The following is a 21,912-nucleotide window of genomic DNA, read 5'->3' as shown; positions in this document are numbered from 1 at the left end:
TATTCCATAACACTGCCTAGGCCTTGTCACAAGATTCCGCTATCCTGTTGGCCTAATGGGAAGATGCATTCCTGCAACAGCTGGCTTCAGCTATGGTATTGTCTGTTATTCTTTATATCCCTGTAAAAGATTTAACATCCTAATTCCCTTTCCATTAAGGCGGTAAATATGAAAAGCGGTCATGATGAACAAAAACATTCAAGATTTTGGCCGGAATTCTCCAGCTATTCACACCCCGGCAAGAACGGAGAATTTGGCGCTTAGTCAAAACTCTATTCACTGCAGTGGGACTGGAGAATCCCAGCTGCAGGTGAGGTTGGAGAATCTGGCCCTTCAACATTTGCTAGCTGATCACAGATAGTATGGGTCATGTCTGAATGGAGCAGTGCCTAGTCTGGCTTGGTCCCACACTGGGATGGCACGGTGGCACAGTGGTTAGCACTGCTGCCTCACAGCGCCAGGGACCTGGGTTCAATTCTGGCCTCGGGTGACTGTATGGAATTTGCACGTTCTCCCCCTGTCTGCGTGGGTTTCGTCCCACAGTCCAAAGATGTGTGAGTTAGGTTGATTGGCCATGATAAATTCCCCCTTAGAGTCAGGGGGATTAGGACTGTAAATATGTGGGGTTACCGGGATGGGACCTGGATGGGATTGTTGTCAGTGCAGGCTCGATGGGCCAAATGGCCTCTTTCTGCACTGTAGATTCTATGAGTCTATGTTTAATTCACCAAAGCAGGAAGCTGCAATGAACAGGAAGCCAGTGTTGTCTCCATTGTGTGTATGTGATCCTGTCTGTTCAGGTGATCAAATCTGCCCCTTTAACTTCCAAGAAGATTATTCTTGAAAAGTCTTGTGTACTTGAAGCTTGGAGGGTGGGTTCTCTGGCTCATCATCTGGGGTGGCACAGTGGTTAGCACTGCTGCTTCACAGTGCCAGGGACCCGGGTTCAATTCTGGCCTCAGGAGACTGTGTGGAGTTTGCACGTTCTCCCCACGTCTGTGTGGGTTTCCTTCGGGTGCTCCGGTTTCCTTCCATAGTCCAAAGATGTGTGGGTGTCATTGATTGGCCATGCTAAATTGCCCCTTAGTGTCAGGAGGATTAGCAGGGTAAATACGCGGGGTTACGAGGATAGGGCCTGGGTGGGATTATTGTCAGTGCAGGCACAATGGGCCGAATGGCCTCCTTCTGTACTGCAGGGATTCTATGATTCTATGAACTGGAAGAGCCTTGGCTTTTCCAATGGCTAAGTGGAGAAGCACTGCATGGAATAGTTAACTAAGGATGTCATGTCAGACATATATTAACTTGTGAAATTATTACTTGTGGATAATGTGAATAGTTTAAAAGTAATCACAAGTTTAGTTCAAAGGTTTGCCATAACCAATACATTTTTGAGTTAATACGCATTGTATTATAATGATCTAGTTAATTTCATCAAGCAGTAGTGTATCACGAGCTACAGGTCTACTGCCAAACTTACCAGCCTAGCACTCAGCCTCAGCATCTTCTGCCACAACTTCACAAGCATTCAGTGTCTTTCTAAACCTTTCTTATCTCATTTGTTGATTGCGTTTTATCATTTCATGTTGTGATATTCCAATGAAGTTTTTTTTAATGCAAATTGAGCGATTCCCTGAGACATTTTCATTTGGATACATTAGATAAATGCAAGTTGTTGTTAGATGCTGAATTACTTAAAGTTGATTTTTCAAACAGAAAAATGGGAGATCAACACATCTGAGTTGACCTTCATGAAAGAGCTGGGAAGTGGACAGTTTGGGGTGGTGCGTCTAGGAAAATGGAGAGCTACAAATAAAGTAGCCATTAAAACCATTTCTGAAGGTTCGATGTCAGAAGAGGACTTTATCGAGGAAGCTAAGGTCATGATGTAAGTGTTATTAGTTGTATAAAAAAATCCAGAGGTATGTGTGTGAAAAAGAAAGAAAGGAAGACATAGGTGGAAAGTTTTCTTTTTACTGTGTCAGGGCAAGGGTGGTAGGGCAGAACCTCCATCCTCAAGAGATTCATGCGGCTGACCACAGACAATATCCTGAGGACAGTCAATTTGCATTTTTCAGTTCTGCTTCCAGTGGTATTCTCACCTTTGCCAGAGAGGCTGAATTTTAGAGTCCATGGGAAGGAATTCTGTGCCTAATATTTAAAGGTCACGTATTGAAAGAATGAATTGAGCTCAAGTGAATGATCCTCTTCCATGTGGACGGATTTAAAATGTAAGCTTTTCCATTGGCCCTTTGCTTCACTATTAACATGCTGACATTATCAACATCAAAATGATTATATAACTTGTAACAAAAAAGGTACCCCATTATTGCCACTGACTTCGAATCACATTCGTTCATACTGGGACCAACATATTCGATGTCTGTTGTCACGTCTGACAGAAATTCAGGAAGTTGAAGGAATTGGTGGGGAATTTTCCAATCACATTTCCACCTCCACACTCCCCAATAACCCCTCTAATGCAACTATCTGAGAGTGGACAGATTTATGGCAGACTAATTATGGGAAAATGGGAATTATGAGGAAAGACATAAGACTGGAATTAACTTAACAGTCAGCTGGCTGCTTCTGAACACAGTATGAATCAAGACTCAAGTTTATTCGTTGTTAATATATTAAATGCAATGGCACTAATTTTGGATATCTGACTGATTTCAGCATTTGTAGTGGCTTTCTTGTTCACGCACTGTCTCATCAGGAGAATATATTTATAGATTTATTTAACTTTGTCAATACCTGCTCCCATTAACTTGGGATCAATATTAAACTGATTATAGTCTTTGGATCAAGTGATCCAATTTAAATTCAAACATAAAAAAGAGTTTAAGAACTCTACAGCTTTCATATGCTGCTCAAAATGACATTAATCAATGCTTTTTTCTTTCCTCAGGAGATTATCCCATCCGAATTTAGTGCAGCTCTATGGGGTTTGCACACAAAAGCGGCCAATCTGTATAGTTACTGAGTTCATGGAAAATGGCTGTCTACTCAATTATTTGCGACAGAGACAAGGCCGACTCCTCAAAGAAGCCTTACTGGGTATTTGTGAAGATGTGTGCGAAGGGATGGAGTACCTTGAGAGGAACCACTTCATTCACCGGGACTTGGTAAGCCTTCCTACTACAGTTATAACTCAGTTCAGGAGTATTAACCATCAATCTGTTAGGGTGCTATTTGTAGAATATCAGCATCTGTTACAAGATAGTCGGTTAAAGTAAATGTGTGTGTGCTGAATAGCACTATCACACATTGCTCTCTCTTATGAAGAACCATTTGTAGATCCAGGATCATGCTTAGTTTAGATTTCAAATCTGAAATAATATACTTCTAAAATTAGGTAAAATTATGAACTTATGAACAAGGAACAGGAGTAGGCCATTCAGCCCCTCAAACCTGTTCTGCCATTTAATAAGATTGTGACTGATCTGATAGTAACCTCACATCTGCATCCCACCTACCCCCGATAACCTATCACCCCCTTGCTTACCAAGAATCTATCCACATCTATGTGTTTTGCCTGTATGGTACAATATGTGGGAATAGGAATTTTTTTCTGCATGCTATTTAATAATTTGTAGACTCAGAAACAGATCTAACTACGCAGGCAAAGTAGAAATCTGTTAATCATGGAATTAATCAATAACTTTGTTCTTTTCTTCTTATAACTAGGCTGCCAGGAACTGCTTAGTGGGTGACAAGAATGTGGTGAAAGTATCTGATTTTGGAATGGCAAGGTAACTTCTTTCTCAGAAATGGAGTTCTAAATTTAATTTAAAGTTTCTTTAAGATTACCATTGCCAATTGAATGCTAACAGATGCTACTTAACTTTCTTGGGGTCTTGATGGAACCTTTGTTAGGCAGTAAACTCAACAAGGTATTCATAAATTGCTGAAATGAAGTCATTTTTGTAGTCATCTGAAGATTGAGATGAGATTATTGCTCTCTTCCATATATTTGTTTTAGAGTTGTTCACAAATGGAATTCAGATCTTGTTTTGTTATCAGTTTCATTGGGCAATGTGTTTCACATATTTTTCATGTAATTTTATCCTTGTTTGATGATTATAATTACAATGGAATTACCGCATGCTTTTCTAGCAAGATATAATGTCTCAAAACTGCCAACTGCGTGACCGAGTCTGTGTTGGATTTTGGATCTTGCCAGTTATCAGGTCAGACAGCTTGGGTTGGGCTGTTTGGGCCAGATCAGTTAGGTCAATTGTTGTTCCCATCACTTGGTGCATGGGTACAGAGAGGGACGCAAAGCCGATAACTAGTTGGCACGCCACCACAATGAAGCACCTAGCTCAACAAGCCGTTAAATTATTTTACTTATCCAACAACAATAACAATTCAAACATGGCAGTTTAAAAACATGTTTGGCTTTCAGACATTGCCGGTTTTAGGATAGCTGGATTTGAGACACTACCTGTAATAAAGGAACTAATACTGGATGCAATGAATTACCAATTCATAAAAATATCCACATAAACAAAGCACTTGCTTACCTTTCAACCGAGAAAGACAGTTTGTAACCCAACAGATTAATTACAGGTTTTACGGCTATTAATTTATTAGATGCATTTTGGTGAAAAAATATATTGCCAAACAATAGTCCAGAAATTCATCTGCATTGAAAATGGGACAGCTGGAAGCAGGGCACTTGCACACGTGACCCCAGGAGATGCATTCAATTTGAGCTGGGACCTCCAATTGAGTAGTTTAGCCACCGCTATCCATGCTTGTCTGATTTGTTTGATATTTCTGAGTGAAACACCGGGGACCTTTTACTATGTTAAAGGTACTATATAGATGCAAGTTGTTGTTTTATTTGCAGTTTATTCACAATAATATACAAGAATAGTCTGATGTGGTGTTTGTCTGTAAATGTAGATGTTGATGCAGGCAGGTGTAGACCGGATGTTATTTTACAAGTTTCCTTCCTGAGAGACTTTTCAGCTATGGGTAATAGCTATTCATTATGATATAATTACTGGCTGCTATGTGTTCAGAACATCAGTGCCAAATGCAAACTACTAATTATTGTAAGGTAATTCAGATTTGTATTTTTAATAATAATGCCACCCCAAAAGAGTAACCTGATCAGTTCTGATGTACTAACAATTGAGTAAAACGAACAACTGCGCAATTTCTAGTTTTGTGAAAGAAAGTAACTTTTGGATCAGAGAACATGACAATAGAGGAACAAGAGCTGAGAATATCTTTTTTACTTGTTCTCATTCCAGCAAGGCAGCATTTCTTGTACATTTCTTATGAGAAGGTGATAGCTGGCCTTCTCCTTGAGCTGCTGCCAACCCCTAGTCCGACAAGAGTGTTCAGGCAGGTAATTCAAGGATTTTGACATAGTCAGGATTGTATACTACTTAGAGGAGATCTTGGAGGTGATGGTGATCTTATGATGGTGTTGACCTTGTCTTTCTTGTGATTAAGCTTATGGAACTGAGAGGTGCTGTCAAAATAATCTTCATGAGTTGCTGGAGTGCATGCTGTAGATAGTATACATTGTAGCCACAGCACCGGGGTGGAAAACCCAGGAGCGCTGTCCCATCTTCCATCTCCTCACTTATTCCCCCAACTTCTAACCCCTGTTGCCTTCTTCAACCCTCTCCCTACCCAATCAGCATTGCCCTTCAGCATGTGACCTGAAATTCATTTATCTCATGGGGGTAAGACGTCTGTGAAGGTGACAACATGCTGCAAGCATGTAAGTGATGCCAGCAGTTGAATATCATGCCTACTGTGGATTGAGTGGGCAGAACTCAGTTAAGCCAGAACAGTTTCTGCTTCAACTTGTCTGTGATGGATGAGTTAATGAAGATGAGGTGGGCAATACCTTATAAATATTTAACCTGAGCATGCTAATATGTCTCAATGTAATCTGAATGGAGGCAAATAATAATTGAAAACAAACTGGTTAATGATCGCTTTTAAAATAGCAAAGAATTTGATGCAATTGCATTAAGAATTTGTACAGTAATATCTGACACTATTTCTACCTGGAATTTTAACAAGTTGAAAACAAGGGTTAAGAGGATAGGACCTGGGTGGGATTGTGGTTGGTGCAGACTCGATGGGCCAAATGGCCTCCTTCTGCACTGTAGGATTCCATGATCCATGATCCATTCCATGATCCAAGAATTGGTAAATTTAACTCTACCCACTCACCATATTATTCAATCCCTTCTTCCGAAAGGAAATTTCTTGCTATTGAGGGAGTCCAGCGAAGGTCCACCAGACTGATTCCTGGAATGGGAGGACTGACATATGAAGAGAGAGTGGATCGACTAGGCTTGTACTCACTGGAATTCAGACGAATGAGAGATCGCATAGAAACATATAAAATCCTGATGGGACTGGACAGGCTAGATGCAGGACGAATCTTCCCGAAGTTGGGGAAGTGCAAAACTAGGGGTCACAGTCTAAGAATAAGGGGTAAGCCATTCAGGACTGAGATGAGGAAGAACTTCTTCACTCAGAGGGTTGTGAACCTGTGGAATTCTCTACCACAGAAAGTTGTTGGGGCCAGTTTGTTAAATATGTTCAAGAGGGAGCTGGACGTGGCTAAAGGGACCAAGGAGTATGGAGAGAAAGCGGGAGTGGGATACTGAAAGTGCATGGTCAACCATGATCATATTGAATAGTGGTACAGGCTCGTAGGGCTGAGTGGCCTCCTCCTGCACCTATTTTCTGTGTTTCTATGAAATCAAATTGTCCCTTGAACCTACTTATTCTATTTTGCTTAGCTCAGCAGAGCTAACAGTAATCCGCTTTGTAGATCAATACAAATATAAAGTCATTCTTTAGACATTCCGGTATTGAAACCCATTATTTGGCATTTTGTTTCTTCATGTTATCAAAATAGCTAAAGGTGAGGTTGAAAGAGATCTTTTGATGTTTGTGCTTAGCAGTCAACATAATAAGATCAATGAATTTTCAAATAATTTTCTTCGCATCTTAATTTTCTTTAATCTATACTAAACTAAAAGAATTATTTTCATAATAAAGTCAGGACTGTGCACTTTGAGATGCCAAAAAGTGATTCTAGTTTCAAATATAACTTGATCTGACATGTAATTGATTTCCTTTCCAAACAATTTTTCTTTTCTGCTGAATTTCTATTTAAAACAACACCAGTGTCTGTTTCCTAGGTATGTCCTTGATGATGAGTACACCAGCTCAACAGGGTCCAAGTTTCCTGTCAAATGGTCGCCCCCTGAGGTCTTTCACTTTTCTAAATTCAGCAGCAAGTCGGATATCTGGTCATTTGGTAAGATGTTTTCTTATTTGTTCAGAGAACTTGTGGGATTAAAATTCTTTCGAGCGTTACATATTTTTTGAGGCCGGTTGGCATGTGAGACACACAGCTCTGAGAGCTTTGTGATGAGTGCGTAGAAATGTAATTTGCTTTTCCTTCCGCTTGGAGGCCAACTGATACCTATTCGTTTCTACTGATCACTGTATTGGAGTGGGTAGGGAACCTTGGGAGCAATCCTTAGATTTCTGTGTCTGATGGCTGGGGGCTTCAGCATTGGACCAAAGTTAAGGCTGTTCATTAATTATTTTAAATGACTCCTTAGCCTATGTAATTGATTTTTTTAATGCCCTCACTGCAGCCAGAATAGCCTTACATGTATTCCTGACTTCAAAGTGTTCCTAAGGTGAAGTGCATGATGTTACACCTTGCTCTGATTTTAATCCATTACATTATGTTCATTCAGATTTTGATGGACATGTTATTTGTCCCCACTTTTTTGTCCTTCTGATGGAAAATCTCAAAGCGCCGGTCTGCTTCCAACAAAAACATAGCCCAGAAATTCAATACAGGCAATGTCAAATTCGTAGATGACATTGGTCTGGAAGGCGAGTTTGGGTTGGCTATTGTGGGGGATAAGATTGATTTAAAGGCAATTCGGCACCTACAAAAGGAATGAAATCAACTTTGTAATGGATAGAACAACAGCGGAGGAAATGTAATACATGGGAATATGGTTGTAGGGTCTGTACATTATTTGGCATGCTTTTTCTGTACATTTTTGAAATAGTTGAAGGAGACTTTGGAAGAGATATGTTAACACTTGTGTGTCAACATTCTCAGGTAATGTGGTGAACCAATCAACTCACAGCAGAATGCTGAACTCTATTGCTAAATCAGCAGAATATAATTGCTAGACAATCAAGGGAAAATTGTATAATTCTCAGTTCACTCTTTACCTTGATCATCCGGGCAAGAAATATTTCAACCTACATATATTCACAATAAAATTAAAACAAAATGCTCAACACGTCAGGCAGCATCTGCAGAGAAAGGAAAAGCATTGGCTGGAATCCCACCATTAACTCTATTTCTCTCTCCACACATGTTGGCTGACCTGCATTTTCTGTTTTTTATTTCAGATATGCAGCATCCACAATGTTACTTTTATATACTTTCTTCTCCAATGTTACGGGACCAGGCTATGAGGGTAGATTGGAAGGAGAAAGTGGGTTTCTTTAATCTCAAAAGAAGGCAATCCTTTTTGGGATGTTATAAATCTAGATTATGTTAAATGTTGTGTTGTGAGACACCAACACCTAAATGGGACAGACTAATATCGATTCAGAACTGATCTGGCTGTTCAATACTGGGCATCCATGGGTTGCTGTGGACCACCATGAGTGGCATAATTGTATTCAACCACTATTTGTGACATCATGGTCTATTATATCCCTCATTCTACCATCACCTTCAAACTGGGGATCAACTCTGGTTAATTGAGGAATGTGGGAGATTATGATGGGGCAGCTCCAAGCATAGCTAAAAATTGGGTGCCAACCTGATGAAGCTACATTGAAGGACTACTTGCATGTACGACAAACAGCATGCCATAGATTGAGCTAAGCAATCCCACAACCAATAGATCAGATCAAAGTTCTACTATCCTGCCACATTCAGTTGTGAATGATGGTGGACAATTAAGCAAAGGAAGAGGTTCCAATTATATCCCAATCCTCAATAATAAGTGAAGCCAGGGCGACCGCACAGAAGACAAGGCTGAAGCATTTGTAACCATCTTCAGGCAGCTCTGAGTGGCAAAACTCGGCCTTCTCCTGATGTCTGTACATCATAGATGCCATCCTAAAGATAGTTTGATTCACTCCATGTGATGTCAGGAAATGACTGCTGAGAGCAAAGGCTCTGGGCCCTGGCCATATATTGTAGCTGCAGGAGCACGGTTGAAGCTGGGAATTCTGTGGCAAGTAAGTCACCTCTTCACTCTCCAAAGTGTGTCCACCATCTACAAGGCACAAATAAGGAGTGTGATGAAATACTGCCTATTTGTCTGGATAAGTGTAGCTCCAGCAACACTCAAAAAGTTCATCACCATCCAAGACAATGTCGCCATCTTAAATATTAACTCCCTCCACCCCAGACACACAGTGGCAGTAGTGTGTGCCATCTACAAGACACACTGCAGCAACTCAACAAGGCCCTTTCAAAAGCACATTCCAAACCTGTTTCTTCCACTGTCTAGAAGGACAAGGGCAGCAGACACATGGCGACACCACTATTTACAAGTTCCCATCCAAGTCGCACACCATCCTGACTTGGAACTATAACACCTTCCATTACTGTCAATGGACCAAAATCCCGGAACTCCCTAACAGCACTACATGTTACACTACCATGTACTGAAACATGTTCAAGAAGGCAGGGGCGGCACGGTAGCACAGTGGTTAGCACTGCTGTTTCACAGCTCCAGGGACCTGGGTTCGAGTCCCGGCTTGGGTCACTGTCTATGTGGAGTTTGCACATTCTCCTCGTGTCTGCGTGGGTTTCCTCCGGGTGCTCCGGTTTCCTCCCACAGTCCAAAGATGTGCAGGTTAAGTTGATTGCCCGTGCTAAAATTGCCCCTTAGTGTCCTTAGATGCGTAGGTTGGAGGGATTGGCGGTAAATATGTAGGGATAAGGGGGTAGGGCCTGGGTGGGATTGAGGTCGGTGCAGACTCGATGGGCCAAATGGCCTCTTTCTGCACTGTAGGGCTTCTATGTTTCTATGCAGCTCACCATCACCTCCTCAAGGGCAACTAGGCACAGGGAATAAATGCTGGTCTAACTAGCAATGCTCATATCCAAAGAACAAATAAAATTAAACTAAACGATGTAGAAAATAAATGAAACTCAGACACTATTTCAAGTTAAGCCAAGACAAATTCACTGTGATTAAGGATTTAGGACTGATGTCAAGGAAACTTTCTTCATCAGATCCAATTTTGGGCAGCTTTATCACTCCAACTTACTGTGTGCACTGCCTGCAAAGCAACAAGCGCAGATGAATTTCCACCTAACCCAGTCTCCTACTTTGATTCTATTAGTTGAGTTAACATTCTTAAATCTCTACTGATCCTCCATTTTTCTTTCTTTTTCCTTTCAGGTGTTTTGATGTGGGAAGTTTTCACTGAGGGTAGAATGCCCTTTGAGAACAAGTCAAATGCTGAGGTTGTGGACGAGATATCTCGAGGAGAACGGCTCTATCGACCGTCACTGGCTTCACTCACGGTGTATCAAATCATGTACAGCTGCTGGCATGAGGTCAGTTGCTACTGCAGCTCTTTATACTATTTTCTCTTTGTTACAACATGCTGTCACTATGGTCACAAGGCAGCTTAAGAGTATAGAAGCAGAGAGGGAATGTGTGATCACCAGACAGTCAGGAAGGATCAGGCAGATATTGTAGGAGTCCCGTGAGTGTATCTCGCTCTCCAATCGTTCTGAATACAGGTGGGAGTGATTGTTTATCTGGGGAATGCAGACACAGCCAAATCCACAGCACTGTGGGTGACTCCACTGTATATGGGAGGTGGGAATGGGAACAGGAGGAAGATTAGAAAAGCTGTAGTGATAGAGGATTCAATAGTTTGGATAGGCATTTCTGTGGCCACAGGCAATCTTTCAGGATGGTATGTTGCCTCCACGGTATTTGTGTCAAAGATGTCACTGAGCAGATGCAGGAGGAAGCAGGTGAATAACCAGTCGTCATTCAGAGGTAGAAACTGGGATGAGATCTTGCAGACAGGTTTAACTACTAAGAAGCAGGATATCAAAGATAGACTCCCTGTGCCATGCTATATAAAAATACAGGGTTGGAGCATGTGAATGTGTGGCTGGAGAGATGATGTAGAAGAAAGGACTTTAAATTCCTGGACATTGGGACCATATATTGTGCAGATGGATTGCACCTGAACAGAGCAGCAACATTGTCCCCACCGGGCAGTTTGCTGTTTGCTATCAGAAAAGGAGCAAACCAACTTGGCAGCGGAATGGGGACCAGGTGTGCACGAAGAACGATAAACAAGGATACAGAGAAGCAGATAACATCAGAATAAGAAATAGGTAGCAGGTGAGGTCTGACTAAGAAGGAATGCAATAAGATTTAAATTAGGGTGATGTGCGTGCACGTAAATACAGAAGTATGGCAAATCTACAGGTGCAGATAGCCACATGGGAATATGATGTTGTGGCAATAAAGAACAGGACTGGGTAGTAAATATTTCTGGATACTAGCGGTTCAGGAAAGATAGGGATGGAAAGAAAGAAGGAGTGGTGACGGTAATGATTAGGGAAAATATTATAGTGCTGGAGCTACGGAAGCCAAGAATTGAACCTATTTGGTTAGAGTTAAGAAACAATAGATACCATTACAGTACTGGGTTTATTCTCTAGGCCACCAACTAGTGAGGTAGTGTGAAAGATATAGAGGAGCAAAGTTGAGGGAAATTCTAGAGGTGCAAAAGCTATAGAGTAGTTACATGGTGGACTTTAACTATCGTAATATAGACTGGGATAACAATAGTGTAAAGGGCCAAGGTTAGCAAGAGTTTCCAGAGTATGTTCAGGAGAATTTTCTTGATTTTGGGCGCGATCTTACAACCTCGTCCTGCTTGATGTCTGGCGAGGTGAGGTGGCACGTCCAGGTGAGAGGCAAAAAAATGTACCTGGTTTCTCACCTCCCCCGATCGGACCGGACAAATGGGTAGTGATGCGATTTGGAAGGTGTACTGCAGAAGGAAAGTGCACAGTAAATGGTAGAGCCCTTAGAAATATTAGCATCTATACGTGCAGATCCACAGTTCGCTGGAGGTGGCAACTCAGGTGGACAAGGTGGTCAAGAAGGCGTATGGAATGCTGGCCTTCATCGGTCGGGGTGTTGAGTATAGGAATTGGAAAATTATGTTGCAGCTGTATAAGACTTTGATTAGGCTGCATTTGGAGTATTGTGTACAATTCTGGTCGCCGCACTGCCAGAAGGATGGAAAGGGTGCAGAAGAGATTTACCAGGATATTGCCTGGTTTGGAGGATATAAACCATGAAGAAAGGTTGAACAAACTTGGATTGTTTTCATTGGAGCACTGGAGGATGAAGGGGGACCTGATAGAGGATTACAAGATTATGACTGGCTTGGATAGAGTGGATGGTCAGAATCTTTTTCCCGGGGTCGAAGCATCAATTACTCGGGGGCATAGGTTGAAAGTTGGAGGGGAAAAGTTTAAAAGAGATGTAAGGGGCAAGTTTTTCACACAGAGGGTGGTGAATGCCTGGAATGTGCTGCTGGAGGAGGTGGTGGAAGCAGATTCTGTAACAATGTTCAAGAGGCATCTGGATAGATACATGAATAGGTGGGAAATAGAGGGATATGGACCATGTAGAGGCAAGAAAATATTAGATTAGAGAGGCATCTGTGTCGACACAGACTTGGTGGGCTGAAGGGCCTGTCCCTGTGCTGTACTGTTCTTTGTTCTTTGTACAGGCCCTGTTTTGACAGCGAAATTGGCTTTGTGCCCCGAAAGGGCGCAAAGGCGATTTAAATATCAATGACATCATTTAAATGTCATGCTGGTCTCCACCAGTGGGAGATCCGATATGATGGCCTCATCATGGAGATCGGAGACTTTCGAAGTCCCTAGATGGTCGGGGTCAGTGCCAGCCTGGCAGCGCTCACTCGGCATCCTGGCACTGCCTACTGGGCATCCTCGTTCCTGTCTATTTGTAAAAAAATGCAGCAAATAATACAATTGTGGCTTTGAAATTCTTAGATTTGTGTAGGGTCAAAGGGAAGATTTTCATGAGGTGGAGCTGGAATTTGAAAAACAAGTGGTTTGAGCTGGACACTAGCCTGATTAAAGTGACTCTTTAAAGGAGCATTGCTCCTCCCTCTTCTGTACTTCTGATGGATAATTTCTGTAGAATCCTCAGGCCATGTATTTCACCTTTATTGAGAGCAAATGTGACTGCCCCAGTAGCTTTATAAAGATCCAAAATCTTTGCTGGGAAAAGTTCATTGATTCATTGACCCTCTCAGGCAGCAATCACTTTGCTGAGAATGCCTGTCTCTTCCACTGAAGATCACAATGCAAATTTCATAAGTCCCTTCCTTCCAAGGTCTCTTCTTTGCTAGGGGCATGTTGCTGCTTTGAAATTCCAACTAATGAATTAAAGGGGTCACCAATGAAACACCATGATAGGTTTCCCACGATGTGGAGATGCCGGCGTTGGACTGGGGTAAACACAGTAAGAAGTTTAACAACACCAGGTTAAAGTCCAACAGGTTTATTTGGTAGCAAAAGCCACACAAGCTTTCGGAGCTCCAAGCCCCTTCTTCAGGTGAGTGGGAATTCTGTTCACAAACAGGGCATATAAAGACACAGACTCAATTTACATGAATAATGGTTGGGATGCGAATACTTACAACTAATCAAGTCTTTAAGAAACAAAACAATGTGAGTGGAGAGAGCATCAAGACAGGCTAAAAAGATGTGTATTGTCTCCAGACAAGACAGCCAGTGAAACTCTGCAGGTCCACGCAACTGTGGGAGTTACAAATAGTGTGACATGAACCCAATATCCCGGTTGAGGCCGTCCTCGTGTGTGCGGAACTTGGCTATCAGTCTCTGCTCAGCGACTCTGCCCTGTCGTGTGTCGCGAAGGCCGCCTTGGAGAACGCTTACCCGAATATCAGAGGCCGAATGCCCGTGACCGGGTTTCCCACTCCCAGGCATGAAGGTTCCCTTGTGCCCACAAGTTGGGATGAATTGAATCACAGGATGCAAAAGATGTAAAAAGAACTATGGCACTATTTTGAAGAGGGGCAGGGAAATTCTCCCTGTTGTCCCCATTTATCCTACATCATTATCACTTTGTTTTTTGTGCTATGTGCAAATTGGCTGTGAATTTCCTACAACAGTTACTGTAGTTCAAAATGCTTCATTGCCTGTAAAATGTTTTAAGACAACCTGAGATCGTAGAAGATGCTATATAATACAAACCTTTCTTTATAATTTCTTGTGGTGAAGTTGGAATATTTTTCACAGATCAAGCAATGGAAATTACTTGTTGGTGATCTCAAGCTTTATTTCCAACCCCCATGCTGTAGTCTACCCAATCACAACGGAGTTGCGTATATGCATATTTCCCAGTAATACTCCAGTGGGTATTTTAAAGTTAGAAGAGAGCTGACATTGACATTTTAAACTGACACTGCTTATAGTAACATTAAAATTAAGTTTGAAACATTACAAAGAACCTTCAAGGGAAATTCCATTGTCACATATGACATCAAAGGCCATCTTTTTTGTTGAGACAACTTTACGAAGTATATAGTGTGTCCTAATCCTAGTTGATCACCTATACCTTAATTAGACAGTAAAGGATGACATTTCAGCCAGCCCAAGACATTGGATGGGCTTGATGGGGGGGTGGGATCTACAGGTTAATTCTGTCGTGCAGGGGTAGGTGCTACATTTTGGGAAGCAACCCGGATCCACTGCGTTTTCGACTTGTGAAGTCAGGTCATAAGAAATAGCAGCCAGAAGTAGGCCATTTAGCCCATCAAACCTGTCCCACCTTTCAATTAGATTGTAGCTGATCTGATTGTGGGCTATACTCCACTTTTCTCCCAGGCCCCATAAACCATAACCCAAAATCTGTCAAACCTAGCCTTGAATATATTCAATGACCTAACCTCCACTGCCCTCTGTCAAAGAGAATTCCAAACACCAACAACCCTCCAACTTTTCTACTCATTTCTTATTTCAATCTCCATCTTAACTGGGAGACCCCTTATTTCTAAACTGTGCACACTAGTTCTAGATTTCCCATGAGAGAAAATATCCTCTCAACATCTAATATTTCAATATGAACTCCATTAAGTATAGACCCAACATGCTCAACCTTTTCTCAAAAGACAACCCATGTTACATTTTTTTTAAATGTATGGGATGAGGGTATTGCAGCACTTATTGACCACCCCTAAGCCACTGAGTGGCTTGCGCAACCATTTTAGGTTCAACCACATTGCTCTGGATCTAGAGTCAGATATAGGCCAGGGCAGGTAAGGTAAGATTTCCTTCCCTAAAAGATATTAGTGAACCACATGGGCTTTTACAGCAATCAACAATGATTTCTCTTTTAATTCCAGATTTTTATTGAATTCAAAATTTCCATCTGCCATGAAGGGATTCAAACCCAAATCTCCAGAGCATTACCCTGGGTCTCAGGATTACTAATTCAGTGATAATACCACGATGCCAACACCTCCCCTAAGGATAGCTTCTGATCTGGGTTGCTTTCCAAAATGTAGCACCTACCCCTGCACGACAGAATTAACCTGTAGATCCCAACCACCCCCCCCCCCCCAACCCCCCCACCCCCCCAACCCCCCCACCAAGCCCACCCAATGTCTTGGGCTGGCTGAAATGTCATCCTTTACTGTCTAATTAAGTTATAGGTGATCAACTAGGATTAGGACACACTATATACTTCGTAAAGTTGTCTCAACAACAAAGATGACCTTTGATGTCATATGTGACAATGGAATTTCCCTTGAAGGTTCTTTGTAATGTTTCAAACTTAATTTTAATGTTACTATAAGCAGTGTCAGTTTAAAATGTCAATGTCAGCTCTCTTCTAACTTTAAAATACCCACTGGAGTATTACTGGGAAATATGCATGTACGCAACTCTGTTGTGATTGGGTAGACTACAGCATGGGGGTTGGAAATAAAGCTTGAGCTTAAGGGGAGGTGGTGGCATCATGACATTCCTGAGCTACATTGGGAATTTTTAAAATATTAATCAGATCAATTTCTAACTTTCTATTTGCCCATCTGATTGCTTTCTTGTTCCCTGCTCCCCCCACCAGTTTAAATGAACGCTCACTTCCCTACTTATCCCGTTTTGCCAGTACATTAGCGTGATTGTTCAGACTTTGTATAGACTATCCATGGCTATCCTTTACAGAATGGCAGGGAGCTATTTGGATTTCTCCAAATGTTGTCATGCCTCAGTCTCAGAGATTTAAGATGAGGTCAGGGGCACAGTATACTCGTGGACAGTTCCTGCGCAGATGATCACTGTAGCTTTTTTAAAAAATATTTTTCAGAAACCAGATGGACGTCCTAATTTTGGTGAATTGTTGGACTTAATCAACGAGGTCTCAGTGAATGGATATAAATAAGGTGGCATCTCACATGTTCAAAATCCTGGATGTGGAATGAAAATATATTGAGAACACTCAAAAACATTCTGCGTAGGTATTTTGTCTATTTTTGTTTACCAGGCAACTGGCCATCCAATAGCCACTTACCAAGTATTGACTATGGACAGCCATCAGGAGCCATGAGGAGATGAAAGCAAAATGGATGAGTATCAAATACCTGGAATAGTGTCCTTTTCTTCACCGCATCAGATTGCCCAGCATTTAAGTGCAATATTAGACCAAGTTTCAAGAAAGAATGCAAGACAACGATATGACAAAATATATAAGTTTTGTTTAAAAAGTATAGTGGAGATTTGTGGCAATCGTGGTTCGGGGATATTTGTAAGTGATATTAATATTGGCATTCTCACTGTCTGAGCTGATAGAATCTATTGCAATTATTTAAATGTATGCTACTTTGGTCATGAAAGTGGTTATTTAAAGTTATCACAGCAACTAAGCTTTAGTTTTGTTAAAGAGTCGAAATCTGTCACATATTCACTAGGAAGTATGCAAAAAGTTAAACTTTATTAAGTTTTTAAAAAAAACTAGCATGGACTATATAACTATAAAATGATAATTGAAAGAAGCAACCTAAAAGATAGCATTAAAACCAATACTGCAGGATATATCATTTGATAATATAGGGCCATTAGCTGTTCAGTATTGTACTGTTCTGGGTAGCATATAGGAAAGTGATGCAAACATGCGTAGCTATCAGAATCAACAGCAATAAACATTCTGCAATAGGCCATTGAGGAACTTGCAAACATTCATTATTTAAAAGGGAATCTATTAAATAATGTAATGATCAAACTGGTATTAATAGATAATAGTATTAATATTTTTTTCTGTCCTGTGAATAACTTGGATGAGGTGAACTTGTTCTACATGTAATAACCTATCTCAATACGTTCCCCACCCTGTATTATAACATGGTCTGCGAGCTTACACTTTTTTGAAACTCTGTAGTCATCCTCGAACAAATATTTGTAATATAAAAAGTTTATATTACTTCTGTTTATAATTCACTTTGTCTGAAGTATATCTTATGTGTGATATTTACAAGTTGTATGTAATAATGAAAATTTGGAAAAACTACAAGACTTTTATTCTGTTAAAAAATAAGTTTGGGTAATGAAGGCTGGTCCTAAATGTATTTGTTTCAATAAATTGTTGATTTGATTTGATTTATTATTGTCACATGTATTAACATACAGTGAAAAGTATTGTTTCTTGCACGCTATACAGACAAAGCATACCGTTCATAGAGAAGGAAACGAGAGAGTGCAGAATGTAGTGTTACAGTCATAGCTAGGGTGTAGAGAAAGATCAACTTTATGCAAGATAAGTCCATTCAAAAGTCTGACAGCAGCAGGGAAGAAGCTGTTCTTGAGTCGGTTGGTACGTGGCCTCAAACTTTTGTATCTTTTCCCCAAAGGAAGAAGACGGAAGAGAGAATGTCCAGGGTGCGTAGGGTCCTTAATTATGCTGGCTGCTTTGCTGAGGCAGCAGGAAGTGTAGACAGAGTCAATGGATGGGAGGCTGGTTTGCGTGATGGATTTGGGCTACATTCACAACCTTTTGTAGTTCCTTGTGGTCTTGGGCAGAACAGGAGCCATACCAAGCTGTGATACACCCAGAAAGAATGCTTTCTATGGTGCATCTGTAAAAGTTGGTGAGAATCGTAGCTGACATGCCAAATTTCCTTCGTCTTCTGAGAAAGTTGTTGGTGGGCTTTCTTAACTATAGTTTTGGCATAGGGGGACAAATTTTGGCAATGCTCAAATATTTTCATTGTGTTGCTGGTGGAGGTGGGAGGTGGGAATGGGGATGGGTGTTGCAGGGTGGTGATGTGTAAAACTAATAGGGTTTAACTTAACTGCAATCAACAAGATGTATATATTTGAATATATGGATACATTATATATATATATTTTCTTTGTCACATCATGTATATTTGCATGTAGACAATTGCTAAAAGTAATATTTTCATTGATACAGTATTATTCATACAGATCAGCCTCAATAGTGAGCTGGATTTTCACCATGTAGTCAGGAAGCACGAGTGAGCAGATCAGCTGACCTGGCAGACTCACCTTCATGGAAATAATCCCTGCATGCACAGTTTTTGCTCAAGGTGGACAGGGTATGCTTGAGTCGGGCTTGCTGATTTTGGCAGCAGTCAAAGGTGGTCATGGAGGTGGACAAGTGTCGAGTTAGAAGGCCAGCCTCAGTTCTCTGAGCCTTCGGTCCAGTGTTGTAAAAGGTTATTAGGCCCGGTAGCTCTCACATGGTGGGTGGTCAGGATATGGACTGCTGTACCTGAAAAGCTGGTGGAAGCTGATTCCAAAAATTATTTTATAAGGGCTTTGAACAAATTCTTGAGGATGAAGTAATTACAGCGTTATGGACAAAAAATGGGGATGTGAACCTAAGCATGACTGCTCTTTCTAAGCCAGAACACAATGGGTTCCTCCAGTCTGTCATCCCTACATGTAACTGCAAAACCACTGCAATGTGATTGACTCTTAAATGACTCTGAAAGCCACTCAGTTCAAGTGCAATCAGGGATGAGCAATAAATGCTGGCCCAGCCAGTGATGTTCTTTTCCTATGAATACATTTTTAAAAAATGCCAATAGTTCCCCCTTCAGCGTAACTCTTCGTGAAATGAGAACATGGTGTGGATCGACCCAGTAAATGTAAGCTTTAAGGAACTCATACAGTCTGTATCACCATAACCTCTGACAATTTAATGGCGCAATTTATAAATATTAAATATGCATGTGGCACACTGTGACCTTATGAGTCTATGTGAGAAATGAGTAGGTGCGAACCTTCAGTTTCCTGTGCAGATGTGACATTAGTTTTTCTGCCAGTTGAAGGTATATTTCCTGTCAGTTGGTTTGTGTAAAAAAGAATTGAGGGGGAACGTAGAGAGAGTGAGAGAGAGCGTGAGAGTGAGAGAGTGAGAGAGCGAGAGAGCGAGAGAGAGAGAAAGGGAGGCAGGCAACTGATAGACTGGAGAAAGAGCAAGCAGGCAAAGGCAACTAATGGATCTCAAATTCTCCCTTCAGTTCCAACTAAAGGTCAAATGGAAATTTTGCTTTTTAAAGTATGAATCAGTGAAAAGATGATCAATTATAAGTGTTTTCTTTGAAGTTGTGTAGATTCTTTTTCATTGAGGACAGATTTTCCTTTTATCAGTATAAATAATTACCTGAGTGAGGGTAATTTAGGCAGGGAGGATGAGGTGTCCACGTTGGACCCCAATTTCTGCTCACGTAAACACCTAAAAGTTGGGGCGACTCTGTGACGTGTGTGATTCACTCTGCCTGGCATTGCGCTAGGTCTTCTAGCCAAGCAATCATTTACATTAAAATATAATAAATCAAAATCTACCCTATATGCAGCAATTGTTGATAGAGAGCACAACCAACCACTTAAAAAGGATCTGGATAAATATCTGGTGAGAAGAGCTTGCATTTATGTAGCACCTTTCACAAATGTAGGACATCTGAAAGCACTTCACCGCAAGTTAAATCACTATTGTTTTTGTAGGATAACACATCAATCAATTTGCACACAGTAACATTCCACAGACAACAGTGGAACAAATAATAGATAATCTGCTTTGGGTGGAGTGATAAAGTTCGCCATGATATTTTATTTATTAGTATCACAAGTAGGCTTACATTAACACCGCAATGAAGTTACTGTGAAAATCCCCTAGTCGTTACACTCTGGCGCCTGTTTGGCACACTGAGAGAGAATTTAGCATAGCCAATGCACCTAACCAGCACATCTTTCATACTGTGGGAGGAAACCGGAGCACCCGAAGAAAACCCACGCAGACATGGGGGAAAACGTGCAAACTTCCCACACAGACAGTGACCCAAGCCGGGAATCAAACCCGGGTCCCTGCCGCTGTGAGGCAGCAGTGCTAACCACTGTGCCACCACGCCACCCATATCAGGGGAACTGACCTATCAAGGCATTTTTTAAATATATACAACTAGCTGGTAGACATTACATCAGTTTAATATGTCATCTGAAAGATAGGAAAATGCAATGCCTCCAGTAGATTCCTCACTCGAACCTTGAAGGAGGGCACAACATACATAACCTGAGGCAAGAGTGCTGCCATTGAGTCACAGTGACACTGAAGGATGAGGAATAGAATCTCTATAATGTTCAGTCATTGAAATTTTTTTTAGTGACTATTAATGGCCAAATCATTTTCTAGGTAGAATCATAGAATCCCTACAGTGCAGAAGGAGGCCATTCGACCCATCGAGTCTGCATCAACCACAATCCCACCCATATTTACCCTGCTAATCCGCCTGACACTAGGGTTAACCTAACCTGCACATTATTGGACTGTGGGAGGAAACCGGAGCACCCGGAGGAAACCCACTCAGGCACGGGGAGAATGTGCAAACTCCACACAGACAGTGACCCAAGGCCAAAATTGAACCTGGGTCCCTGGCGCTGTGAGGTAGCAGTGCTAACCATTGTGCCACTGTGCCACCTGGTAGTAATGGCTAGAATTATTCAACACACATGTACATTTATTTTCTATTCATTGATTTATGTTTATTTATTTAAGACAACAATAGATAGGTTTTTGATTAATAAGGGGATCAGGGTTCATGGGGAAAAGGCAGGAGAATGGGGATGAGAAAAATATCAGCCATGATTGAATGGCGGAGCAGACTCGATGGGCCGAGTGGCATAATTCTGCTCCTATGTCTTATGGTCTTATGTCTTGCATGCAAGGCCAAGTCTTGTAAGAAAACAATATGGTTAGAGAAAGGAAGCTTTTCAGTATTGATGGGTTAACATTGGCAGTCTGGAACATACTACTAAAACTGGTGTAACCCATATACTTGAGCTGAAAGTTTGTATAGTTGGCCCGCGTTATACAGTGACATATAAACAATGCTGAGCAACTTATTCCATTCACATTTCAAACCTATTGAGTTTGGAGCTGACCCGGCTATTCACACCGAGCAAGTATAATATTAATACCCAATGAAAATGTATATCCACCCACAGCACAAGGAAAACCACGGCATGAGTCACTCTCGTGATTTCACACTGCTCAAAGGCAGTGAGTCTGGATGATTTTTGGTATTAAGCACCCAGATGACATTTGAAACAAGTTATTTTTATCGAAATCAACAAAACCAACTTGTGCTTAAGTTGCACTTTTAAAAAAGTAAAACATTCCAAGGAGTTTTACACAGATGGAAGAAACCAAAGAAAGAGACATGAGGAGATGACTCAATTCTAGGTCAAAATACCAGTTTTAGGATGGGCTCTTAAAGAAGGAACATTGCAAGGATTTAGGATGG

General features: G+C 41.3%; 1 protein-coding gene across 2 annotated transcripts in view; it reads left to right on the top strand.

Annotated features, from left to right (window-relative positions):
* Nucleotides 1-17,742, top strand: part of LOC144496106 (tyrosine-protein kinase TXK-like) — a 56,298-nt gene extending 38,556 nt beyond the window's left edge. For both annotated transcript variants that reach the window (XM_078217087.1, XM_078217078.1), the window contains exons 9-15: nt 21-95; nt 1,717-1,888; nt 2,912-3,128; nt 3,691-3,755; nt 7,191-7,309; nt 10,455-10,612; nt 16,458-17,742. In XM_078217087.1, the coding sequence (XP_078073213.1) occupies nt 21-95; nt 1,717-1,888; nt 2,912-3,128; nt 3,691-3,755; nt 7,191-7,309; nt 10,455-10,612; nt 16,458-16,532 (881 nt within the window). In that variant the 3' untranslated portion in view covers nt 16,533-17,742. The remainder of the gene's footprint in view (nt 1-20; nt 96-1,716; nt 1,889-2,911; nt 3,129-3,690; nt 3,756-7,190; nt 7,310-10,454; nt 10,613-16,457) is intronic.
* Nucleotides 17,743-21,912: the final 4,170 nt, after the last annotated feature.

Source organism: Mustelus asterias, chromosome 1 (genome assembly GCF_964213995.1).
Source record: "Mustelus asterias chromosome 1, sMusAst1.hap1.1, whole genome shotgun sequence".
Taxonomy (NCBI): Eukaryota; Metazoa; Chordata; class Chondrichthyes; order Carcharhiniformes; family Triakidae; genus Mustelus; species Mustelus asterias.
Note: the sequence above shows the minus strand (reverse complement) of the source record. Positions and strands in the feature narration are given on the sequence as shown.